This window comes from Lygodium microphyllum, chromosome 6, assembly GCF_053477565.2.
Source record: "Lygodium microphyllum isolate KBCC chromosome 6, Lygodium_microphyllum_v1.1.10, whole genome shotgun sequence".
Classification (NCBI taxonomy): Eukaryota; Viridiplantae; Streptophyta; class Polypodiopsida; order Schizaeales; family Lygodiaceae; genus Lygodium; species Lygodium microphyllum.
Window position 1 is genome coordinate 136426961 of NC_141140.1, and position 26109 is coordinate 136453069.

The 26109-nt window shown below is 40.9% G+C and overlaps 1 protein-coding gene across 1 annotated transcript in view; it reads left to right on the top strand.

The window, feature by feature from the left end:
- Positions 1 to 16171, top strand: part of LOC148035177 (uncharacterized) — a 39031-nt gene extending 22860 nt beyond the window's left edge. The window contains exons 4-9 of the mRNA XM_087680156.1: positions 10806 to 10855; positions 10962 to 11017; positions 11140 to 11173; positions 14737 to 14809; positions 15444 to 15536; positions 15628 to 16171. Of these exons, the coding sequence (XP_087536282.1) occupies positions 10806 to 10855; positions 10962 to 11017; positions 11140 to 11173; positions 14737 to 14809; positions 15444 to 15536; positions 15628 to 15783 (462 nt within the window). The 3' untranslated portion in view covers positions 15784 to 16171. The remainder of the gene's footprint in view (positions 1 to 10805; positions 10856 to 10961; positions 11018 to 11139; positions 11174 to 14736; positions 14810 to 15443; positions 15537 to 15627) is intronic.
- Positions 16172 to 26109: the final 9938 nt, after the last annotated feature.

Sequence of the window (26109 nt, forward strand, 5' to 3'; positions counted from 1 at the left end):
AAAGGATGGTTGCCCCTCAAATAGCTAGGGCTTAAAGCGTTCAAGCATGCCAAAGCAGCCCAAGCTCATGGGAAGGCCTTGCGGTTAATGCTATGAGCATGTGAAGCCCACTTTCTTGTGAACCGGTCCAAAGAGCTGCATCGGTAGAATCATCTTCCATGGTCATTGCATCCTGTGTAAAGACAATGTGGGTACCTAGTCGTGTATGACCATTAACGGACAATAGGTTAAGACCCAAATGGGATACATAGAGGACTTTGGCCGTAGAAGACTGCCTGTTTGATAATAAGGGAATATTTTCTACTTCTCGAATGGGAGTAGTGGAGTTGTTACCAATGGTGACTGTGCACCCTTTGGAATGCATGACTTGAAGCCAATCTTGTTATTAGGTCATGTGGAAAGAGACCCCACTATCCATGAGCCAAGGTTTCTCCTATGTAGAAGAAGCAAGAGCCGTATCTTCCTTGGCAAATACATGCACAAAGACAGACTGTGTCGTAGCCGAGGTGGCTTTCAAATCCTTCGAATCCTTCTCCTTCGGCTTCAAACGGGGATACTTTTGCTAGCTCTTCTTTTCGGGATAATTGCCCTTTCCACAGTGTGGGCACTTGGGCTTTCTCTTTCTCTTTTCATCCTTCTTGTCCTCTTGCTTCTTTTCCTTGGCCTTCTCCTCCTCCTTCCCTCCAGTTGCAAATGCAGTAAATGCCTTGGTGGAGCAAGAACCACTGGTCCCAACCTCTCTGAGTTTCTCGTCGTGCTCCAACACAAGTAGTGAAAGTTTCTCCCATAAGAGTGTCTCACAGGTCCTCGATGTGATAAGGGTGGTGTAGGAGACATCGAACCAAGGAGATGGTAGCTAAGTCAAAAGGATCATTGCCATGTCTTCGGAGGATATTGTTTGACCAAGAGAGGTAGGCTCACCCCTCATGTTGTCCATCTTAGTGACATGCTCCTTCATGGAAGAGGAGTCATCAATACTAATCATTTGCAACTTTTTCTCAGGGGAAATCTTGTGGGTAAACATCTTGTGGTGATACAAAGACGTCAACTTCTTCCATACTTCCCCCGTGGTCTTCAACCTACAAACATGAACAAGGACAAAATCCTACAAACTCATAAAGAGAGAGGATCGGGGCCTACATTTGAGCCAATCCCATAAGGTTGCACGGTATATAGAAGCCCCATGTGCAGGATGCTTTGGATGGGTTATAGAGTTAGAAACTGACTCTCAAAGATCGAAGGTGTTGAGTATACACTCCACCTTACAAGACCACAACGAATAGTTTGAACCATCCAATTTGTATTCTTTGGGTAAGGAAGGTAGGATAGGCACTTGCACTAAGGGTATCAAGGATGGCATCTTCACTTCAGATGGAGCCTTTTGTGAGAGATGAATAGAAGGGGGACAGGTGCGAATAGGAGACTCCTCGTGTCGATGATACTCGTGATAATGGCATCTTTGCTTAGAAGACTATTTAGAAAGAAGCTCCTTGTCTGAGTTATCAAAGATTGTAAACTAATAAGACATCTTTAATCGTGCAATCACCCAAAAAACTGCACCTTGACAGCATGGAATATAGGATGTAGTCAGCTACAGTGGATGTAGATGTGCCACTTGCACACAATATGCTGTTGCTTGCCACCAGAAGGATGTTGCTTGTATCAAAGGGTGCTGTCACCCACAAAAAGTGGTCGATTGGACTAACTCCCAAAGATCGAAGGTGGAGTGTATACTCCATAAAAAGTGGTCGATTGGACAGGGTATAGAGTTAGAAACTAACTCCCAAAGATTGAAGGTCCTTTGCAAAAGATCTCAGAACTGTGTTCTCACTTAGGCGATGATACCATGTGAGAGTGTGCAACGGAAGAGAAACACACACACACGCACACACACACACACACACACACACACACAATATTTCATTGAGAGAAGAAAAATGTTGATACAAAGGGGATGGATTGATCAGCCCTTGCATGCAGCCTACAGGGTTAGTTAGGGCACTAGATAAGCTAATGACAATGGCAGCACCAAGCACGGAGTGTCAGAGTGTACACCTGCCAGTGAGGAAAAGAAGATTGGAGAGAGTGAGTGACTACCAAGTGGGGAGGGCTCGCTATATATAGCCATAAATGCCCCAAACTAGCTGACTTGTTGCCCTTGAGAGTGCCATAAATGCTAGTGGACCAGCATTTAATGCTGATTGTATTGCAAAGAATGCTAGAAAAATATCAAGTGGCCATAGAAAAGTCCTGACTAACCATGACAATGTACGTCAAGTGGAGGCAGACTAGGAAAAGCAGAAACTGACCTAGAAATGCACATAGGAAGCGGACAACTAAAGGAAATGCACCTAAAACTGTTGGAGCTCTTATGTCTTTGTCTGACACTGATAGGAGCTGAAACCAACCTTCCTTCAGTGGACGGGTGGTGAATCTTTGATTACAACTTAATTGTAGCAGCAAACAATAAATGCAAATCTGAAAATACAAATTTATCTACTGATCTTAGACAATGTACACCCGATTGGCCCCAAAATTGGCGCCCCTTTCGGTATTTCTTTAGCTTTATTGAAGAAGAAGTTGATTTACAATGGGATTCTCTTGATCCCCTTCGCAATCCAAACTCCCCTTGCTGTCCAAAGTGACCAGCAAGTCTTTAATCTGATTTGCCCCTTGATTCGGGCACTTAATCGGCCTTCACCCACTTCTTAGACGATGGAAATGCCCCAAATTCAATGGTTGGGTAGTCCACCTGAATTTAGCTGAAATTCACCTTCAACTCTGAAAAATCCATGTCTTGGAGCTTCAAATCTTTGGCACGTTTTCCGAGGCTATTGCTAAACCCTAGTTTTTATTGTAAATTAGGGTTTATAGCAGATAAATTTGCAATTTCTCAACCTCCAAGGGTCCAAATGCTAAGATCTTCAGAGCAAGGTTGTGAAATGGCTGGGAGATGAGAGAGAAAGCTGTAGAGAGAGAAAATTCAGAGTTTTGTAGCGAAGAATGACTAAAAATCAGTCAAATGCAGCTGCTGCCCTACTTCAACAGCATTAAATGCTGTTGCCTACAACTAAGACATCCAAATCAGCTGTCACCTTGTACTTGGATGCAATTGCCTAGTTGTGGAGGGTCCGAATTTGCAACGGCCTCCTCAAAACTCACTTGTGGCTGGTTGCAATGGCTGAAAATAGGCTGGCCATGGCCGCTCATAGCTCTCCCACGTTTGCTACAGCAAGAATGATCTTATTTTTCCTCTTCGTTACCCTTTTACCAGCCTGTATGGGTAAGTTTGCCAACAAGTGGTAGCCTTCCTAAATGGTTTTTCCAACATTATCCATAATTAAATATTAATTTTCAGCCTTTGATTATTTATTGAAAATTAATCTAATAATTATTTCGATACCCAGAAAAATAATGACTGGCCAATAATTAAATTGACTAGGCATCTTTCACTCCGGAGTCTCTCTGTGCCATCTTTGACCATTAGATCGATGTTAAGTACCATTAAATGCCACATCTCTAATGGCAGCTACTGACACTTATGGCCAAATGAATAACCTAGGCCAACAATTGACACCAGATACCACCAAGTACCTGTGCAACATAACTTACAGTAACTTTTGCCTTTGACATCCCATGATTTTCTCGGGTCCCAGGCTCGTAATTTTACTCTAACCCTAGTCGCACCTCACATGTGCAACATTTACTTAATCATGTGATTAAAAATTAATCTACATGTTAAGTGAGGTTTCAAAAATACATGTCCTTATGATAGGAGCTCCCAACTAGGAGATGACATACTGACCTAACTAAAATAGGGAGGGTTACATGTTCATCGTCAACATCAAATTAGATACTACAAAATGCTCAAAGGCAAAGATGCGTTAATTCCTCCCCTCGCTGAAATTGATAAAGATTATGTCTACCCATCTACTTTTTCTTGTGATATTTCTTGTGATATATCCAAAGAGAGGCTGCAGTTTTGTGTTTATTTTAGATGTCAATACCTTGTTCAAGATGACAATAATGGTGGCAGCTAGAGTTGCTTGGTTGCATCGCCCTCATTGCTAGAAGGCTCTTGTCTTGGCATAGCTATTTTGATGGTTTGTGCATATAGACAGCCAAGACGTGCATAATTTTGACGTACATGGTCTTTGTCATTAAACATATTGTAGAGTTTATGTAGTAAGATTAGGTTGACCTTTAATGGCAAAAAGACTTGGATGGACCGAACAACTTACATGTTAAGAGAATCGGACAGATTTGAGGACTATACATGATGTTTGCAGGTTTTTGGGATACTAGTCATGTTACAAGGAAAGCTTACTAAAAGCTTGTTGGTTTTATTGGATCTTTAGAAGCTTTTGTGGTTTTCTTGCATGTATGTAGAAATAGCATGGATGCTGTTCTTATGCAAGATGGGCAAGCCATTGTGTATGAGAGTCTTTGAATTATGCAATTGGTAGGCACCATGGGTCCGAATTACGCCCCTGTTATTTTGACCTTGGCCGTACTTGCTTTGGCACTGGTCATACTGGGATCTCAAATTCAACCTATGAGCACTAGGAGGTGCACAAATAGATCAGACAACTTTCGTCTAGAGATTGGGAGCATAAGGGAAAGTTTGTAGAGGTCAGCATGAAACTAGGGGAGTTGAGTAATATCTTTCAAGAGGAGGCTCTTTGCAAGGCAACATTGCTGGGAGAAGTGGATAGTGCTTTGTTGTGCCTCATGTAGATGATTGTTGAAGGCACCTATAAAGTGTTGTTTTTTGGTGTGTTGAAAAAGAAGTTAGCTCTGTAACATCTTAATTGTGAAGGAATCGAGTAGGCACGGAGATAGAGGTAGACAGATTTTACGCTCAGTGAGGGAGACAGAGAGTGCGAGTGAGCAGGGTAGAGAGTGAACACGTGTTTCAGAACAATGACGAGTGTACCACTTTAGGTTTTAGATAGATATATGTATGAAAGTACAATGTGCTAAGGGTGTGTTCACACCTGTGCACATATAAAAGGCACGATGGTCTTTTATTCCCAACAACCTCCCACCTAAAGGCAAAGTGCCTTAAGAGGAGAAAGGAATTGGCTAAGTCTAAGTATATACAAAGCTGAAATAAATATATCTATCCAACTTCCATCATCTGTCGACAATGACCAAATCGCTTTGCTGGAAGACCCTTTGTGAGAAGGTCTGCAAGATTATCATCTATATGCACTTTGACAAACTCAATGCTCTTGCTATCAAGTACATCTCTAATGAAGTGATATTTCACCTATATGTGCTTCGTCTTTGCATGAAAGACAGGATTCCATACTAGCATGATAGCACTCTGACTATCACAATGGAGAACATGTAACTTTGTGATGCCAAGCTCTCCCACTAGACGTGAAAGCCATAAAGCCTCCTTGCATGCCTCAGTGGTAGCTACATATTCTGCCTCTGTAGTAGACAATGTAACACACTTTTGTAGCCTGGAGATCCAAGAGACTGCTCCTTCTGTGAAAGTAAACACATATCCATAAGTGGACTTCTTGCAGTCTGCATGACCAGTATAGTTTGGATCCGTAAAGCCAACAACATATGCTTTCTGCTTCCCAAAGCAGATGCACAACTCCTTTGTGCCTTTGAGGTATCTCATAATACCTTTCACTGCATCCCAATGCTTCTTGCCAGGGGTTGCCATGTATCTGCTAATCATTCCCACTGCAAAAGCAATGTCAGGACGTGTAGCAACCAAAACATACATCAAACTGCCAACAGCTGAAGCATATGGTATCTTGGCCATTTCAGCCTTCTCATCATCAGATGTAGGGCTGTCCTCTGCATCGAGTTTCACATATGGAGGCAATGGAACCCCAATTGTTTTCCCCCTCTCCATATTGAAACACTGTAAAACTTTGGAGATATACTCCTGTTGATATAGATAGAGTAAGCCTTTAGATCAGTCTTTGAGTATTCGCATGCTAAGAATGTGATTTGCATCACCCGGATCCTTCATGTCAAAGCTGTCATGAAGACTTTGCTTCAATGAATCCAAGGCGTGAGTATCCCTGCCAGCAATTAGCATGTCATCAACATACAAAACCAAGATAAACATGCTGCCATTTGCTGCCTTCTTGGTGTACAAGCAGTGATCCACTTGACTTCTATGAAAGCCTTGGGACTGCATGAATGTATCAAACTTATGATACCATTCTCTTGGTGCTTGTTTCAGCCCATACAAACTCCTTTTGAGTTTACATACCATTTGTTCTTTCCCTTGTTCAACAAACCCTTCAAGCTGCTGCATATATATGTCTTCATGCAAATCACCATGTAAAAATGTAGTCTTTACATCCATCTGTATGAGCTCCATATCCTCAACTGCAACCAAGCCCAAAATGGTTCTCAATGTAGTCATCTTGACTACAGGAGAGAAAATCTCATTAAAGTCAATTCCATGCTCCTGTTTGTACCCCTATGCAACCAATCTTGCTTTGTACTTTGGTGAGAAACCAGAAGTGACCTTCATTTTGTAAATCCATTTGCATGGAAGGGTTTTCTGCCCTTTAGGCAGCTGCACCAAGTCCCAAGTGCCATTTTTTTCAAGAGATTCCATCTCTGATAGCATGGCTTTATACCATTTCTTGTTGTTTTGTCTGTCCATTGCTTCCTTGAATCAAGACGGTTCACCACAGAGTGTCAATATGACATACTCAGCCACATTAATTGCACCAGGAACAAATCTGTCAGGTTGTCTAGTAGCCCTAGACGATCTCCTAACCCAATGGTCATTGTTTGCAGGCTGTTCCTGCAAATTTCCATTTTCAGCATGCTGTCTTGGCATTTCAGCTTGCAAATTAGCATTAACAGCTTGTTGTCCTGGCTGTTCTTGTATATGTAATGGCTCATTTTCATGGGCAATAGCTGGCTGATCATTTCCAGCATCATTTCCTGCATTTATAGGTTCATTTATAGCAGGTATTTGTTGCTGTACAACGGGCACATTTTGCTGTCCAAAAGGTATTTCTTCTCAAAATACATCCCTACGGACCTCCTTGGTCTTTTCGGATTGTTTGTGTATGTGATCTTCCCGGAAGATAACGTCATTGCTGCGTACTATTTTCCTTTTCTCGGGATCCCACAATTTATACTCCATTTCACCCTCGTCACGGTATCCTAGGAAAATGCATTTACAGGACTTTGGCTCAAGTTTGCTGCGTTTTTCTTTACGAATGTGCACAAAAGCTTCGCAGCCAAACACTTTTAGATGAGCATATGAAGGTGGCTTGCCCAACTACGCTTGTTGGGGAACTCCCTCTCCCCCCCCTCCCCCCCCAAATACCTGTTTGGTGACCGATTAATCAAGTGAATGGTTGTCATAATAGCCTCTGCCTAAAAACCATGGGGTAATGCAGCATGAGACAGCATCGTACGGACCTTATCCTGTATGGTTCGATTCATACGCTTTGCAACTTCATTTTGGGGTGGATCATGAGGGGTAATGAGCTCCCTCTTTATCCCTTTGGTGTTACAAAATGCCTGAAAGGTTTTGGACACATATTCCCCACCATTGCCAGAGCGAAGACACTTAAATGTCTTATCTGTGTGATTTTTAGCCAATGCCAAGAATTTTTTAAACTTGTCAAGCACTTCATCCTTGCTACGAATAGGGTAAACCCATACTTTTCGTGTAGCATCATCGACAAAGGTGACAAAATATTTCTTTCCCCCTAAAGATAATCCTGGCATTTGACATACATCCGAATGTACAAAGCAAGAGACTTTTTGTGAGAAGTCTGTGCATGTTTGCCATAAATACAATGATCACAGTGCTCAAAGTCAACATAACTAAGACAACGTAAGTAACCCAAACGAAAAAGCACTTTCATTCCTATTTGACTCATGTGTCCCAATCGGCTATGCCACAAAGAAATACTTGGCTGCTCGGTCATGGCAACAACATGGTTACGCATAGTAGATACATGAAGTGGATACAACGTATCACTCTTGCAACCTTTGGCAGTAACCCTAGATCCCTTACAGATCTTCCATTTTCCGTCACCAAAGGTGGTATGAAAACCATCATCATCTAGCTGCCCTGTGCTGATCAAGCTCTTCTTGAGCTGAGGTACATGCCGTACATGCTGAAGTGTAAAGACAGAGCCATGCTAAAACTGTAACTGCACATTGCCAATACCTGCAATCTTACATGCATAGTTGTCCCCAAGATGGACAACACCATGTCGACCCCTTGTATATGCGGAAAACCACTTATGATGAGGGGTGACATGAAAGGAAGCACCTGAATCAAGAATCCAAGTATGCATGCCATCATCTGTATCTGCAAGTAGAGCATGTGCACCAAAATGTATAGAGACAGACTACATCACTTCCACTGTCACTGTCATGAGTGATTACATTCACCTCTTCAATTTCTACACTGGTTCTTTTAGGCTGATTGTCCTTCTTCTCTTCCTTGCAATCATCTGTCTTCTTGTCTTTTCCTTTCTCTTTCTTCCATTTGTAGCAGCCACGTTTAAAGTGACCCTTCTTGCCACAATGATGGCATTCAACATCTTTGCCACGTGATTTATTGCATCTCTTGCCATCATATTTTCCCTTTTGCTATGATTTGTCCCTAGTATGCAAAGCACTAGAAGACTTATTGGATGCATTGTTTTGCCGATTCATCTCTTCCATAAGTAGAGCACTCTCTACATCAGCATACAAAAGGATCACATTAGAATTGCTCATAACAGTCCTGAATGTATCCCAACTCTCTGGTAGAGTGCAAAGCAAGAAAGTAGCCTTAAATTCCTTATCAATCATGAACTTCAAGGCAACCAGCTAACTGAAAATGGAGTTAAACTCACTCAAGTGAGTAGACATTGCTGTACCTTCTTTCATACGCAAATCCATAAGCTTTTTCAGCCAATATACTTTACTTGTAGCGCTCTTTTGTGCATACTGTTCTTCCAGTCTAGTCCATATAGCATATGCAGAATCCAAACCTTCAATGTTGAAGAGCAAGGTATCAGAAATCGTTAGCTCTATGGTTGAGCGTGCAAGCTCATTCAACTCATCCCAATCGTCTTGATCCATGTCCGCAGGCTTTGCCCTTTTAGTTTTGATCGGCTTTGCCTGTTTTTTTTGTAACAGGATATTGTGGCACTGTTTTTGCCACTCTGCAAAATTATGTGCACCTTCAAGCTTCTTTATATGCATCAAATTATTGCTGTCATTGCTGCCAGCCATGGTTTTCAGCTCAAAAATGACAAAAAAATCAGTAAATGCAGGCCCAAATTGTCACCTAAGTGACCAAGGTACAAACAAGTACCAATCAGCAATAAATGACCACGCAGAAGTACAGATTTCAGATTTGTAATTCAGTTTTCAGAAGCACCAAACCAAGTGCTACAGCCATTATCCAACTGATTACAGCTGTTCCAAAGGGCATGTGCATCACATTACATGAAAAATCCCAAAATTTCAGCTGCAATTTTTGTTGTACATGCACCCATGGGCATAAAATTTGACACGAACGGTCAAAAGCCCCAAAATTTTGTGCTCAAAAGTGTCAAACACACATCTGCATTTCCTCTGTCATGCATAGGACTGTCCAATTTTGCCAAAATAAAGCAATTTCAGCAAAACCCCCAAATTTCACCAAGTGTTGATGTCCAAATTGTGTGGGATTCACCCTGCATGTACATAAAATGACCAAATGCTGTACAAATTTTACCCAAATCGCAAAAGCCCCTAATTGCACGGGGTCCAATGTGCCTCAATGTCGAGAAATTGAGTTAATTTCAGCCCAAATTGCACATGTACATTAAAAGCCCCAAATGTCGGGGATAAAATGTCACAAATTCCTGCAATTTCTGAGATAGATTTGCTTGTCCTACATCGAATTCCCCAAATCTGGGAAAAGCCCCAAATCTTTGGCTCAATTTTGCACAAATATGCACACTGTGCTTGCGCGCGCGAATGCCCGGAGGAGAGGAGTTTAAAATAAAACAAGATTTTATAAAAAAAATTTGGATGACGAGTCCGTTGACCCGTCAGGCCTGTTGCAGGTCAAACGCAGCCTTGTCACACGACGGCTGCTGCCCACTATCCGTCCCGTTATGTGTCGTGCCTATCGCCTGCTAGTCACCACGAGCCTTGTCGTACAGTTGGAGCCTGGCCCTCGCACACTCTCCACAGCCTGTCCGCTTTCTGCAGCTCACTTCTGCCTCAGCCCGACTGACGATCGTCTGCAGCACTTGCAGCACCTTACGCTCTGATACCAGTTTGAAGGAATCGATTAGGCATGGAGATAGAGGTAGACAGATTTTACGCTCCGTGAGGGAGACAGAGTGTGCGAGTGAGCAGAGTAGAGAGTGAACACGTTTTTCGGTACAATGACGAGTGTACCACTTTAGGTTTTAGATAGATATATGTATGAAAGTACAATGTGCTAAGGGTGTGTTCACACCCGTGCACATATAAAAGGCACGATGGCCCTTTATTCCCAACAAATTGTCCTTACATGAAAGTAGGGGTAGTGTTTATTGTTGTTAGAATTGTGGCCTTATGAAAGACCAGAATGAATGAAGTACTTGTAAAGACATATGCACACTTTGCATCATGCAACTTGTCAAATTTGCTGAGGTATCTTAAGAGTTTTGGTTGTGTAGGTCATGGTTCAATGGTACAGTGGGAGTTGGATTTCACCTTGATAAATAGTCCCACTTATGCCTCTTTTTGTATGGGTAAGCATGACTGTTGCCATGAATGGGTATATTGACATCATGTTTCCACATTATATTGTGTGATTGCAGGTCCAGATGGATAATCAAAATCCCCCATGTGTTAAGTTACTAGATTACAGGTGTGATAATCTTTTCATTAAGCAAGCAGTTTTTCTACATTTGGTATGTCTTTTTACTGTGTACTTTAAGTAAACCAGATCCTTGAAATGTCTTGCTGTTGTGCAGCAAGTTCAAATATGAAATACAGAAAAGAAAGAGGGAGCAGCAGAAAAAGAGTATAGGTGTGGTTTAAATCCCTCTCACTGAACTCAGACACTGATATTTTCTTTCTGCTTATTTTGTAGAAAGGTGCAAAAAAGAACATAATTACTCAACCTAGCCTTCATGGTTTTTGTTTTGATAGCAAACCGCATGGATTTGAAGGAGTTGAAGATGAGGTATGTTATTTGTTTAGTGTTTTTAAAACTCATCAGCTTTTTGTAGGGAGTTTGGGCCAAGGCATTAGTTTGTTTCTAAAAAAAAGCTCTCATGCATTATTGGACAATGAAACTATTTGTAAACTGTGACTGCCTCATGTTTTGATTCTATTTGCTTTCTGAGTTATAAAAGTGTAGATTTGTTCTTAGTTGTAGTATCTCTTCTGCATGCACTTGCTCTACTAGTTGCCTGAAAGGTGCAGTTACTTACAAATTTGAGCTAGAAATACACTTGCAAAGAGCAACAATGCAAGGACATGAAAACCTTAAACGAAACCAGGTACAATATGAGCGGGCCTCAATAGCCTCAAAGTCCTGCTGGAAAGATAAGAGGTGGAAGAGGCGAAATAGGAATGCAAGTAATCCTTTATGCTTTGACCCATAAGGCCCTTATTGCCCTTGAATCTGATGAACTGCCACTCTTCATCTCTAATCAGCATTGAGTGAAATTCTTGCAAGTTGCAAATCACCATCTGCAGATCATAGGATATGGCTGCCCTAGGATGACGGCATGGTAGCTTGCTGATGAAGACAGTAGCAGTCTGCTATATCTTTGCATGGAAACAGGAATGCTGCTTCGACTGACTATAGTTTTTGAAGTCAAGCTGCTGGTCAGCTTGGCAATTCGTAGCAGTTATCTTAGTGTGAAATTCTTGGTTGCCCCATTGTCTATCAAAATTATAATGCTTCAGAACAAACTAAAACAAGAGAAGAGAGAAAAGAAGCATTTATGCTGTGATGCTGATCAAGGCTCCAAAGCTGTGTTTGCTTAGCCTTTGGGGATTCTTGATGCCCTTTCTCTCATTGTTCCTTTCTTTGATGGTGATAGCTCATCCTAGGCCTCTCTCTCACCCTATTCTTCTTCTTCTTTTATATCTACTACTTCTGGTGCATGTTGTGCGTGTGGCATATGCCATAGAATTTTGGTTGTTACCCTCTTGTACTTATCTTATACTCTGGTAATGTGTTCTACCATCTGTCTTCCAAACTCATCAAGTTCAAATTTTAAAAAAGTATACTTTTATTGTACCATACTGTGTCATATAGTACTGTATCATACCTTTAGTACATGACAATTATATGAACATCTCATAGATTTGAATGGCTCTATTTATGGTTTTTAATGCTATGGTCATTGATGAAATGGCACAACTGTGGAGTAAAGTAGAATACAGAACACAATTGGTTAAAAATAGCTACAAAACATCAAATTGCAGCAATAGATGTAGTGGCTGTTCCATGTTAATATTTAATGTCCTGAAACATGGTGTGGAATGTCTGATATTAGAGCTGAAAGGTTGTGCGATGACATTTCTTCAAACCTGAAATGATCTGGTCCAAGAAAACACGTTTTTGTATTTTTCATCAATGTTTTGAAGTCTCACCGCTTCTTGGGTGCTGCGTCACGTGGTTGTGTGTGATTATGCTTGGAACATATGCAGGCTACAAAAGACCAGTGACGAGCTCCAAAAATGATTCGAAAAGGTCTCCAAGAGGGATGCCTATGGTGAAAGCGGCATTAACCAGCTGAGAAGAGCTTCCCAAAGAACTCTGTTATGAAAGGCAGGGTGAACTGCCTGATATCTGTGCTTTCACCATAAAAGGTTCTCGTGATAGAAATGCTTTTTGGGGACAGCTTGCATTGTTAGCAATGCCAAAATTACTACGAATGCCAAATACTCCTTTGGGACAGCTTGCTTTGATACCAATGCCAAGAAATGGACGCAAGAAGGAAGCTCAAGGTGGAGGATAAGTCTAAATTCCTTGTTGCAAGATGCCAAATGAATACAAGAGTGACAACATGGCAAATGCTAAAACTTGCAAGATGCCAAGTGAATACAAGAGTGACAACACGACAAATGCTAAAACCCTAACTGAACTATTAACTAGGATAAGGTTGCACACTTATACATTAATTCAATTCCTAACTGTAGTTAAGGGGGAAAAACCTTGAATAAGGATACAAACTGCCCTACATTGGCCACTGCCTCAATTAGTTCATCATCAATCCCAACATGTTTCCCTTTGTTGGTGTGTTTATGTTCAGCATCTTTGGGTTCATGTCCAGCATGTTTGTACTGGTGTGAATCAGCAGTCACGCAGGACTTGCCATATGTGGGCAGTCATTAGTGGACGACCGTTCAGATCAGAGTCAGATTACAGCAGATCAGTGCTGTATTCATAATCTTCTTGCCTTCTTACCCTCAGAGGAGATTCTTCATTGTGAGTGTGATGCTACCAACCAGTGTCCAGCTGAGCCCCAGCAGTTTCTATGGTTTTTTGGTGATGAAACTTTCCATGGGTTTTTGCTTTTTTAACCTGCAGCAGTTTATATGGGTTCTTGGCACAGATCAGCAAATTTATTTGTCAATAAATGTGCAGCTCCAATATGCTGCAGCCTGCATCACGGGTGCCCTGATCTACAGCCAGAAGCATGAAATATGAAGTGTGTTTGTCATATGCAGATTATCAATTGAAGTCACTTGTAACTGCGTGCATTTAAGGATTATGTAATCTTTGTGATGTCTGGCAAGGAGGTTTGTGACAATTATAACTTTACATGTATAAGATGAGTAAGGACAAGTGAGTGCTATTTAGCAAACCCAGTATCTACTTTCTTCCTATTATGTTACGCACAGACTGCTCCATTTCTCAGCAATGACCCTTACTTCTATCCTTTGTTACCCGTAGTCTTTGCACGAGTTTTGGATCATAACATATTATTGTCTTCTGTAGGCATACCTACATGAGTAAGGACAAGTGAGTGCTATTTAGCAAACCTAGTATATACTTTCTTCTTATGATGTTACTGCACAGATTATGCTGCTCCATTACTGAGCAATGACCCTTCTATCCTTTGTTACCCGTAGTCTTGGCACCAGTTTTGGATCATAACATATTATTGTCTTCTGTAGGCATACCTTAAACCCATTAAAAAGGAGAAAAGAGAAGCTTTCCACTGTTCTAGCCCTTTGCCCAACATCAATTTGCTTAAAATTGTGTAATATTTTTGAGGAGCAATGACCTGGGTGCTGCCTTGTTGCTATCCCACAATCTGATACTTCACCAGCTATACTGCATCACTTTAAGATAAAATGATGGAAATGAGTCCAAGGTGGAAAGACACAAATGCAATGAATGAAAGTGAATATTAAAGGAAAAAGAAGATGAGCCCAGGAGTCTCACAATGAAAAAGCGATTGGACACATTGGCCCTTATCATTGCATAAGGCCTTTCCTTGGGACTTATATGGCTTTGATGAGCCTTGTTCCAACAATTTATACACATGTCCATTCCCAATTACATGCCTGTGGTCTTACTTTGTAAATGCGCTCACTTTTTTTTTCCCACACTGATATGTCAGCAATGGCCTTCTTGTACTTATAGCCTCCAGAACCTCCAAGCATACCATGGTCAAATCATTTGACAGGTTTTTTGAAAGAAGTGTGTTCATGCATGCATATCTGCAGAGAGAGGTTGAGGCAGTAAAGGAGCAGGGAGGGATGCTAAATTGTGCATTTCAGGTATAATATTGATACACATGACTATGGTGTCCGCCTCAAATCTGCTCAGAGGTTTTTGAGAGATGGAGATAAGGTAGCTATAATCTGTTTCAAGACAGGAATCAGCATACTTTTGTATTAGAACTATGGAAAAGTTTGAGTGTCTAATAGTCTCCTATTTTGGGAATTGTTTACCTTTGAAACTTGTTTAGTGCTGCCATAACAGGTCCTTTTGTCTTGCCCTGGGGAGTTTTTTTATTTTTTTGAAATTTATTTTTTTGGGGGGGAACAAAAGGGAGGGAGGGTAGGAGAATCTGAAGGCAAGGAGGAAAATATCAGAACCTGAAAACATATTGAGCTCATCATATAACCAATGCAACAGGATATGAGTCTGAAGCATAGTTCACATTGTTTTCAACTAACCTCTATTTGCTGATGTTAACATGCTGTATCTTGTGGCTGTGGTCCACACTCGGGAATAATCCTGGGCAGTCTGCTCAAGCTCCATATCTTGATTCATGGGACTCTTGACCTATTGTCTTGGCCAATATTGGATAGGGAAGGCAACTTCCCAGGTTGCTGGATGTGTGCATTAAATCCTGAAAAATCAACTCTGAAAAAGGATCAGAGAACGTGGCCTTCCATCATCAGACCTGTGGAACCTGAATAAATCATCTTTGTTATGCTATGTCAGTGTTTTCTGTTAAGACATATGGTTGTTTATGCAGGTCAAATTGATTGTTCAGTTTAAGGGTCGAGAGATGGAGTTCAAGGACCTTGCCCTCAAGCTTTTCGAGCGATTTGAGGAAGATCTAGCTGAGGTAGCCAGGCCATTAAAATGTTGCATGTGCTATCATGTGATTCTCAATTGAAGTGTAATGCCTCATTTTTTTTGGTGCTGGCTTAATATAGGAAGCAGTTGTTGAGAGCAAGTTGACAAGAGATGGGAGAAACATGTCAATGGTTTTCGCACCTAGTAAACTCAAAGTACCAGGACAGGTACCAAGTAGCGAAAAAACAAAAGATGATGAGGATGTGGGTGCAGTTGCAGTTGGGGCAGAGGCATGATTGGCCAACACATTATATGTGGATTACAGTAAAGTCTGGTTTGTACTAATGTCAGCTATGGGTATAATTTTTCAACAGATCCCATGTTTTAATGACGGGTTTCTGTAAAGTCCCCTAGTTTGGTTGTAAAATTATTTCAATGATCACTTGTAATAATTCTATCAGTAATCAGAGTCATTTGTGAAAGCATAGCTCCTCACTTTCCATCACATTTTTTACCTTAATATAAAGAGACGCAGTTTTGTGAAGAAGCAAACCATGTATGCTTATGGGATGGTTTCATTTGCAGTGAGGTGCAGAAGTCTGCTAAGGCATTGTATAAAACAGTTCTGTAAGTGTCTGGCTTCCAAATTGAGCATGGATCTTACAGTTTGTTTATAATCATGAGGATTCTGGAAATCGATTCTTTAATAACTTTGAACCTCATTTTGTTAAGGTAGATAGAGCAATAGCTGTAATAGATATAGCTGTTGCAATTTCATCTACCTTACATACTTCATAAACAAGGCCTCATGTGTTTGAAGTGTCAATAATATTATTCTTGGCAGTATCTTTTAAAATGTAAAAAGGGTGCGATGGTTCTCCAAAAGCGAGTATTAAAGTTCTACCTCAAACAGTCAAATCAATATTATTTCGGTTGCAAGTAACAGAATTATCTAGCATTGTGGGAGTTTGGGTTGATGGATAGAATTTAAAATGAATTTTTGCTCCATTATGTTATTTGGGGCATTTTTGTGTGATCACGTGCAGATTTCTTAGCCTTAACTTTGTAAATTGTTGCTATTTTGATGAGAGAAAATTCTGGAAGATGTTACATAAAAGTATTTGAAAAACTTTGCTATGGCCAGTCAGCTCCTGTACTTCTTCCTGTCTTTCCCCCTAAAACTTCATGTAAGCTTGGTAAAAATCAGTTAGAATGAACTGGAGATCATTAGGATGATTCATAATCCAGATTGGTAGAATCTTTTGAAAATTTTGTAATGTCTGGATATAATTGTATTATTTAATATAACAGTATATTTTCAGCATGTAATGCTGAATATCTTTCATTTTGATAGATATTTTGGTAAAGAAAATCGCTCTACATATTCTTTGTAAGGGGTTATACTTAGCCCTTTTCAGGCCCACAGATGAAACATGATCTTTCTTGTAGATGTGCTACTCTACACTTTGATACCTTTTGCCTTTCCGGAAGTAGAGGTGAACTTTGATATATGCTTCAGCAATGTGTCCAAGGTTTGAATTCATACACTTAGCCACAACCTTGTTGCCCTTTTCCTTTTTGGGGATTCCATTTGCAATGACATAGAGGCCTACCTTCATCACTTGCTTGCAATGGAGTCAACTTATTGGAATGATGTTGGTATGGCAATTGTTGAGTAGATGTACTAACCTTATTATTGTGCTAAGTTTGAACAAGTTTATATTATTATTTATTAGAATCTGTCACTATGTATTGTTTGATGTTCAAATATTTAATTTTCTCCACGAAGGGGTTTATCATGAGACATGCTCAAATGTGGGTGGATGGGTCCTTTTGACACATGATGAGTTGGTAAATATTACTGGAGGATAATCCCCAAACTTGAAATTATCTAATGTGTGAGGTTGGAAACTTGTTAAATGGGGGGGACAATGAAGATAACATATATGAAGAAAACATATAGCTCGGAGATGACAATGGACATGGAAGTTTCAAATGGGATGAATTTGACAAGCTGCAAACGCGAGCAATTGGGGAATGTACGAGTTCAAATTTCAACAAGGTGCATCCCTCCCCCCCTTTTCCTTCCTCCACCCCAGTAGGGGTTGTATGCATATTCTTGAATCATATCCTTTACTTCATGCTAAGATGCACTAGAGTAATCTTTTAACAATATTAAGACATGGATGTAAATTGGGCTTTTTTTTTTGCAAATAAAGTATGGCTACTTATATTGCTTCAGAAAAACCTTGAATAGATAGAAGTGTTCATGCTCAACAAACTAGTTGGAACTGATACAAAGTCACAAAAATATCAAATATACAAGCCTCTCAGGGTGGGTTTTTTTTTGGGGGGGGGGGGGGGGGGGGAGTGTATTGCCATTTGGGGCTACTTGCTTGCATCACGAAAAACAAGTCATGACAGACTCGAGTGCGCATGAAGTGAAGACAGAGCTCTTGACGAGCTCGAGACTCGCCCTGCACCTGGTCCCATCGGCCGCGAATGGAGTGGATAATGGAGATTCGAAGCTCTGCCAAATTCGCATGTACAGAAAGTCTCTCCTAAAAAAACCTCGACATTGCACCTTCTAGATATGCCATCTAGTGAGACTCCCTACGATCTTCCATACCTCAGAGCGGTTTATTGTGGGCTCCAGTACCTGGTGGATAGGTAGAGTCTCCAAGCCGACTACTGCGTACAACCCAACCTCAATAAGGAAGATTGTGTCCTGCATTCTAGTCTGATATAGAAGGTGATGACCTTGGTTGATTGCTTGTCAGCAGAAAGCTCCCCATGAGATGCATCCTAGGTTGGGTGCTTTATGCGGCAGAGAATGTGGCATGCTTCTCTCCACACTTGCTGCGTTGCCTTACATGACTAGAGGCATTGCTTTGGAGTTTTCAAAAGCTGTTGTGTGCAGCGTTTACATCCTCCATCCTTTTTCATATGGGCTAACCAACTCCCTACCGCCAGGTCTCCATGTGGCACCAGCCATACGAAATACGATACCCTTCTCAGCCTCCAGTTGTTCCATAGGCGGCACCAAAAAGTCCATCGAAAAGCATCTATGATGCTGTGCTTAGCCTAGTATCTACTACGCGATAGCGCCGAGTCCATGTCTTCCATCAGCACGTGTTTGCCAATCATGGTTACGTATTCCAGGAACCTCGGTGGCTTCTTGGCGACCGTAGTGGCTGACCATAGCCACTCTCTTCAATTCCACTCCAGCTCATCAAGTGGTCTGTCCTCCCAAATCTAGAGGTACCACTCTCGGAGCTTCTCCCAAAAAATGTAGGGGTCGAGTCGCCATGTCTTCCCTTGAAGGCCCACCACCCAAATCCTCCTCCACGAAAGGATAGCTATTCCCTCATCCTATTGCCCTCTATCAAGGGCCAGATGCCCCCCCCTCCTGAATGGTGAAGAAAGTCCCATGCGGGGTGCCGCCCACTCTATCTGCCACCTGTTGATAAATATGATATATCCTAAGTCATATCCTATGGTTGTATGTATCTAAAGTAGAAGCATATGTAGAGTGTCCTTAAGTTGAGGGTATCTATCACTTTGAGGATACTACTTTGCAGAAGATTGGGAGAATGGAAGAATGAAGAGATAGAATAAGATGAACATGAAAAATGGTTGAGTCTCCATATCCCATGCTGTCCACTCTCCGTTGCGCATCTCCCAGGGCTCTTTTCAGTTGGTATCAGAGCAATCCGTGAATGACATCCAGCTTACGTGCTTTTGAGAGGTGAAGATTCACTTCTTTTTTTTTTGGATAGGATCGAAAGTCGAAACTCGTGCAATTGCATCTCCAATGGCAAGGAGAAAGACTGCTAGTGTGACAACGACTGTTATATTGAAAGAGAGCCATCTCTTTTAGGAAGAGGTGGCCAACCACCTATTTGAAGACAACATTTGCAAATGGCAACTTAGCTAGATATTATTATTTTTCCAATATGATTAATATGTATGATAGGGTCCTTGGAGGTATACTCCCCAGAGATGAATAGTTTGCTTTGAAGGCAACTGCCAAGCTCATTGAGGATGTTAGCAGATCTCAAATTTGGGTGAGGGGCATCATCGAGTGATGGATGCAGCAACAAATTGAAGTGGAGGTGCAAGCACACCATCAATTGCCATACCTACAATCAAGGTTGATCAATACTGCTATAGATTCACGCCGTTCAAGCTATTTAGATGGCGACTTCATTCATGTTGTTCAGGCGGTAGCTGCAACCATATGCTCAAAACGGATAAGGTTTTAATTACTTAAGCTTGTTAAAGCTTAAGTCTAAGTTACATTAAATCCTTGGTATATTTTTTGAAGATGTCAAGGGCGTCTACTGTGCCGAATGTCATGACAAGTCTTTGTACATTAAATCCTTGGGCGTCTACTGTGCCGAATGCCATGACAAGTCTTTGTACAATTCTTCAAGTTGCCAACAATGTTTGCTTTGCTGAATTTCATGGCAAGTCTCTGTGTAGTAAATCACCAACTTTTGCCTTTTCATGGTACAACTTTTAAAGTTTCCATTTTGGAGGCGAAACAAATTGCAAAAAAAATTCCAAAAAAAAAAATGTAGCTTCAGCTTGATATGTACTTCCAGCTTGGCACAAAAACTGTAGAAAAATTGTAGGAAAAATGGTTAAATTTAGACCCGTGTTTTGATGCATTTTGGGTCATACGGACATCATTTGGGATCCGATTTGGATGTTTCTTGTTGGGAACTAAATGTATGACATGTTGGCATCATGGATGGATGCATATGACAGTTTTTGGACACATGTATGACAATCATATTGTTGGAAGCTATTTTTACATGCATTTTTGGGATATTTTTAATGCTTTTTGGTCTCAGATTGAACCATTAATGTTCCGGATTGGGGCATGCTGCTGAATACCATTTGTGGATAGTTTGTATTGCTATTTTTTTTGAATTTTCAGCAACCATAATGTTTGGCATGGCACAGATCACTCAGATTGTGGGAGACAAATTGACCAAAGACAATTATAGTGTTTGGTCTTTAGGATGGATAATTTTTTGATGGATAGAGGTCTATGGGACCTCATAACAGGTGATGATGATTGTCCAGAAGTTCTTGAACATCCAATTGAAGAGCAAAATAAAGCGTACAAGGATTGGACATGGAAGAACATGAAGGTTTTACATTGGATCTCCATATGTATTTCAGAAACCTTGATTCCTCATATAAAAACGGCAAGTACTTGTAAGGTGGCATGGGAAACCATAAAAAAAAAGTATGGAACATGTATAGAGGCTTGTAAGATACAACTCAAGTAGAGATTACATGGTGCATGGAGAGGCAATCGCAGTATCAATGACTATGTGGTAGAAATCAAGAAAATCGTAGAAGACCTTGCATCCATTAATGCACCTGTTGATGATGATGATTTAGTATCATGGACTTGGATCAGCTTTCAAATCTTTGGATACCTCTATTTCAGTTAGAGGAGGCTCTATGCCTGACTTTAAGGAGCTTATTGGATTGCTACTTACATAAGAAATCAAGTTGGGATTGAATGCATCTAGCAGTGGCAAAAATGCAAGTGGAGACAATGTTTTCTATCACATCAGAGGTCGTGGTAGCTCATCTAGAGTTAGAGGCTCTTCACTTGGTCGTGATAATGATGGTTTTGCTCATGGAAGAGGTAACTTTGGTCGTGGTGACTTCATGCATAGAGGCAAGGGGAGATCTTTCCCTAGAGGTAGAGGATGGTCTAGTTCTTCACAGAGAGATGGCACTTGTCATTATTGTGGGCAGTTTGGTCATTTTGAGAGGGATTGTCATCACAAACAGAATGCCATGTCTAGGGGTCATGGAAGGGCCCACTATGGCCACTATGTAGGCACTTATGGTGGTACAGGTTATGGACCTAGAGGTGGATCGCCTAGAGGTCACCTATTTGCTATGGAGTATGTGCTTGGGAGCATGACTCACTCTTCTCGTGAGAATGACTGGTTTTTGAATTTAGGAGCTACAAACCACATGACTCATCATGCTGAGTGGTTTGATAGCAAGGAGCAGATGTAGAATGAGGAATATGCTGCCACTGGTGATGATACTTTATATAAGATTACTCGTATTGGTAGTGTGCCACTTGTTACTAAAGATGGGATTGAGAATAAGCTTGGTGATGTACTTTATGTGCCCACAATAATTAAGAACTTAGAATCGGTTGGTCAAATGACAGATCAAGGATTGCAGGTGAGATTCAATAAGTTTGGATGTTTCATTGAGGAGTTCCATAATGGAAGACCTAGTAGGGTGATTGCTCGTGGTAGAAAGAAAGGGAGACTATTTGCTTTGGAGGCAGGTACTTCAGTGATTCAAAACTCTATGTATGTTGAGTGAGGATATGGGCAAGATAAGGATGTGGAATTATGGCATATAAGGATTGGTCATGTCAATTGCAAAGATTGAAGCAAATGCAATCAAGATAGATAACTATTGCATTTTGGATATGTGAATTTTGATCATGTATGTGAGGCTTGTCAATTTGGCAAGCAATCCAGATTGCCATTTCCAAAGAGGGGGAGAATAAGCAGCTATCCTTTGGAAATGGTACACTCAAATATTTGGGGCCCATGTCAGAATGTTTCCATGAGCGGAAGATGTAGATACTATATCACCTTCATTGATGATTTTAGCAGAATGACTTGGGTATACTTTATGCAGCATAAAAGTGAAGCATTTGAAAAGTTTTTGGAATTTAAATCTAGGGGTGGCTGAAAAGCAGTTTGGATGCTACATAAAATGTTTGAGGTCAGATAATGGTGGAGAGTACATGTCATATGAGTTTTGTGACTTCTTGAGAGATCACGGTATCAAAAGGCAATTGATATGCAAGTACACACCTTAGCAAAATGGTGTAGCTGAAAGGAAGAATTGGATCATTGCAAAGGTTGCAAGGGAAATGATGAACCAAATGAACATGCCATTGTCATATTGGGCAGAAGCAGTGCATACTATAGCTCACATTATGAATAGAACACCTATAGAATTGACTCATAATATGTCACTATATGAGAAAATGCATGGTAGGACACCCACTGTTGCATACTTTAGAGTCTTTGGATGTGTTTGTTATGTTCATGTTTCAGATGATTTGAGAAAGAAGATGGAACCAAAGGCTGTAAAATACATTTTCCTTGGATATCCTGATGAGAAGAAGGGATACAAATGTTATGACCCAGTGAGTAAGGAAGTATACATAAGCAAGGATGTCAGATTCAATGAATTTGAATCATGGTACAAGCCCAAAATTGCAGTAGATGTTGATTCCTATGAAATCAGTGATGATGATGGCTATGGAAGGAAAATTCCAGCAAACAACAAGGTTGAAAATGAGCATGTGGAAGATGCTTCAGGATCTCAAGAGAATGTGGAAAGCAGTGGTAGTTACAGTCCATGGAGTGGTAGGTTGAAAAGTGCACAAAGGAGTGCAAAAGTTGCGAAAGGAAAGAGACGTATGGTTGAAATTACAGAAGATGAATCTGTAGATGATGAGTATGGCATTCCCCATATTAAAACACCTGGCACTAGAAGTGCAGGAAAGTATGTTCCACCACACACTAGATTAGTTGAGACACATGGTAGTGCACCTCAATTGAGAAGGTCAGAAAGGGTAAGGTATCCAATTGTTGATAGATTGACTTATAATGGGTTCATGAAGATGCATTATGCATACATGGTTTCTTATATACAACATATAGAGACTACTTGCTTTGAAGAAGCAGTAGAGAGCAAAGAGTGGAGACAAGCAATGGATGAAGAGACGGATACACTAAGGAAAAACAAGACTTGGGATTTGGTGAAATTACCTCATGGCAAGAAATCCATTGGATGTAAATGGGTTTTTAAGGTCAAATGCAAGTCGGATGGTTTCCTTGAGAGGTATAAAGCAAGGCTGGTTGCAAAAGGATATGCATAAAATTATGGTTTGGACTATGAAGAAACATTCGGTCCAGTAGCTAAAATGACGACAGTGAGATTGGTGATTGCCTTGGCTTCTATCTATGGTTGGAAGCTTTATCAAATGGATGTGAAAAATGCATTTTTGAATGGAAACTTAGAAGAGTAAGTGTACATGGATTAGCTAGAGGGCTATGTAGATAAAAAATACCCACATTATGTATGCAGGTTGAAGAAGGCTTTATATGGACAGAAGCAAGCACCAAGAGTATGGTGTGATAGAATCAACAAATTCTTATGCAGTATGGGATTTCAGCAGAGCAAAGCTGATTATTCACTTTATGTGAGGCATACAGAAGATGGTATGGTTGTTGTTGTTGTCTATGTTGATGATCTCATTATTACAAGTACACTTGAGAAGGAGATTGCTGAAGTCAAGCATGGGTTATATAAAGAGTTTGATATAAAGGACCTTGGTTTGTTAAGATACTTCTTGGGTATTGAGGTTATTGACACACCTCATGGTATATGGTCAATTTTTTTAAAAAATTCTCCCCCCTGTCATCACCCATAAGTGGCGGGGGGAGAAAGAGGAGGAAGAACGACAAGGGGAAAGGGAAAGAACAAAGTGGATGACGACGGGGAGGGAGCGATCGATAATGATGAGGGACCACATGGGGGGAGGAAGCCGACGTGAACAAGGAGTAGATGACGATGAAGATGGAGCAGTTGGCGATGATGTCGCTGGAGGGGGAGGCCACGTGGCCAAGCACCCCCTAGCCCCCCGCCCAATAATAACCCCCTTCCACCAATATAAACCCCCCAAAACCCCCCTCCCCCCCCATGGAATCAAGAGAGGCACCTTGACGCCTTGGCACAGGCGCACACACACACACACACACACACACACACACACACACACACACACACACACACAGAGGAGGAGAAAAAGAAGAAAGGGGTGAGAAGAGAGACAAAGACAAAGAAGAAAGAGGTGAGAAGAGAGAGAGAGAGAGAGAGAGAGAGAGAGAGAGAGAGAGAGAGAGAGAGAGAGAGAGAGAAGAAAGGTGTGAGAAGAGAGACAAAGAAGAAGAAGAAGAAAAAGAAGAAAGAGGTGAGAAGAGAGACAAAGAAGAAGAAGAAGAAGAAGAAGAGAGAGAGAGAGAGAGAGAGAGAGAGAGAGAGAGAGAGAGAGAGAGAGAGAGAGAGAGAGAGAGAGAGAGAGAGAGAGAGAGAGAGAGAGAGAGAGAGAGAGAGAGAGAGAGAGAGAGAGATTGAAGGATCTCCTTCTCTTCCCCTCAGAGGGTGGCCACACGTACTTATCTTTCCCAAGAAATTATCCTCTACCGCAGCTTAATTCTCTCCCCAAATTAGTCCCCCGTTAATCGAGTAAAAGATGCTGAAATCTTGTGCGAATCATGTCTAAAGGAGTTAAAGATCGAGAATGGCCCCCAAGCAGAGAATGTCATGTGTGGATGGCAATCCCACAACAAGCAATGAAGCCTCGGGCGAGGGCACCACTACCAATCCAACTGCGATACTGGTCATAAGTAATGAATTTTCAAATTAATAAGATACTTGCTTTGATTCCCGCATGAGATACGTTAGGCTCCATACTATGTCGTGCTAGAATAGGTCATTGAAAATGATAAATCTTATCTTACATATTTGAAGATGAAGTTTATGAAGTGCTTGTATCAAGGGAAGTTAATTGCACCTAGTTGCTATGCGTTGAAATTCATGCATAGCTAAGTAGCATATAAGATTCTAAAGTATCAAGCATCAATAAGTCTTCACTTAGCCTTTACTTAGGACAATATTGTTTAAGGTTCGCAGATGTGCATAGACGGTACATGCATGGGGAAAGATTATATGAAACATACATCAATGGTAGATGAAACGATCGTGCATTAAAGTCTTGCATCCATTGCTATGAAGGTTTCACAATTAAATAACGGTTAAAAAGTTGACCTTGCGCTACCAAACCATGAATTGGATACAACTTGCACAATAAATTCGGGAATTATTTTACATTGAAAGATGGTCTTTCATCATATAGCAGCTACAAATTTATCTCGCATTCCTTGCCTTGGGAGAAAGGAAGATAAGGCCAAGTTAAAAGTTCCATATAGTATTGCATTAGGGAAAGCCTGAAAGATAAATGTCACTTAGAGAAGAAGCATAAATGCTCTTGCCAAATTGATTATCTCACATTGAAATGTTAGGGCTCACGTCTTGTACAGTGTTTGAAACCGTAGCATATGCCCTAGCCAAAGGAAGGAAGTGTTAAGTAAATTTTACATAGAATTGCTCTTTGACCCCAAGGGGGAGAGAAAATATGTGATGGAAAGGTTATCGAGAGTATTCTTGCAATGTTTGGAAAAGAATACCATTGTTTTTGTTGGCTGATCGAACAACACCCTAAATGCTCTTGCATTCAAATGATTGTTGGGTTGTGGTGGTTTGGATGATTATTTCATGTGCTTATGTTTGATGGTAAATGCATGGCAGGGGTATGTGATGACAAGTTGCCACGGGAATAAAGGAATGTTTTCTGAAAGATGATATTAGGCGTGAATGACTTGATTATGATTGATTCTTAATTGGATTAATTAAGGAAATGATATTTTGCATAGGAGGATCATCTCCAAGATCCCACCGTGGATTAACTCGAGAAGGGCACTGCT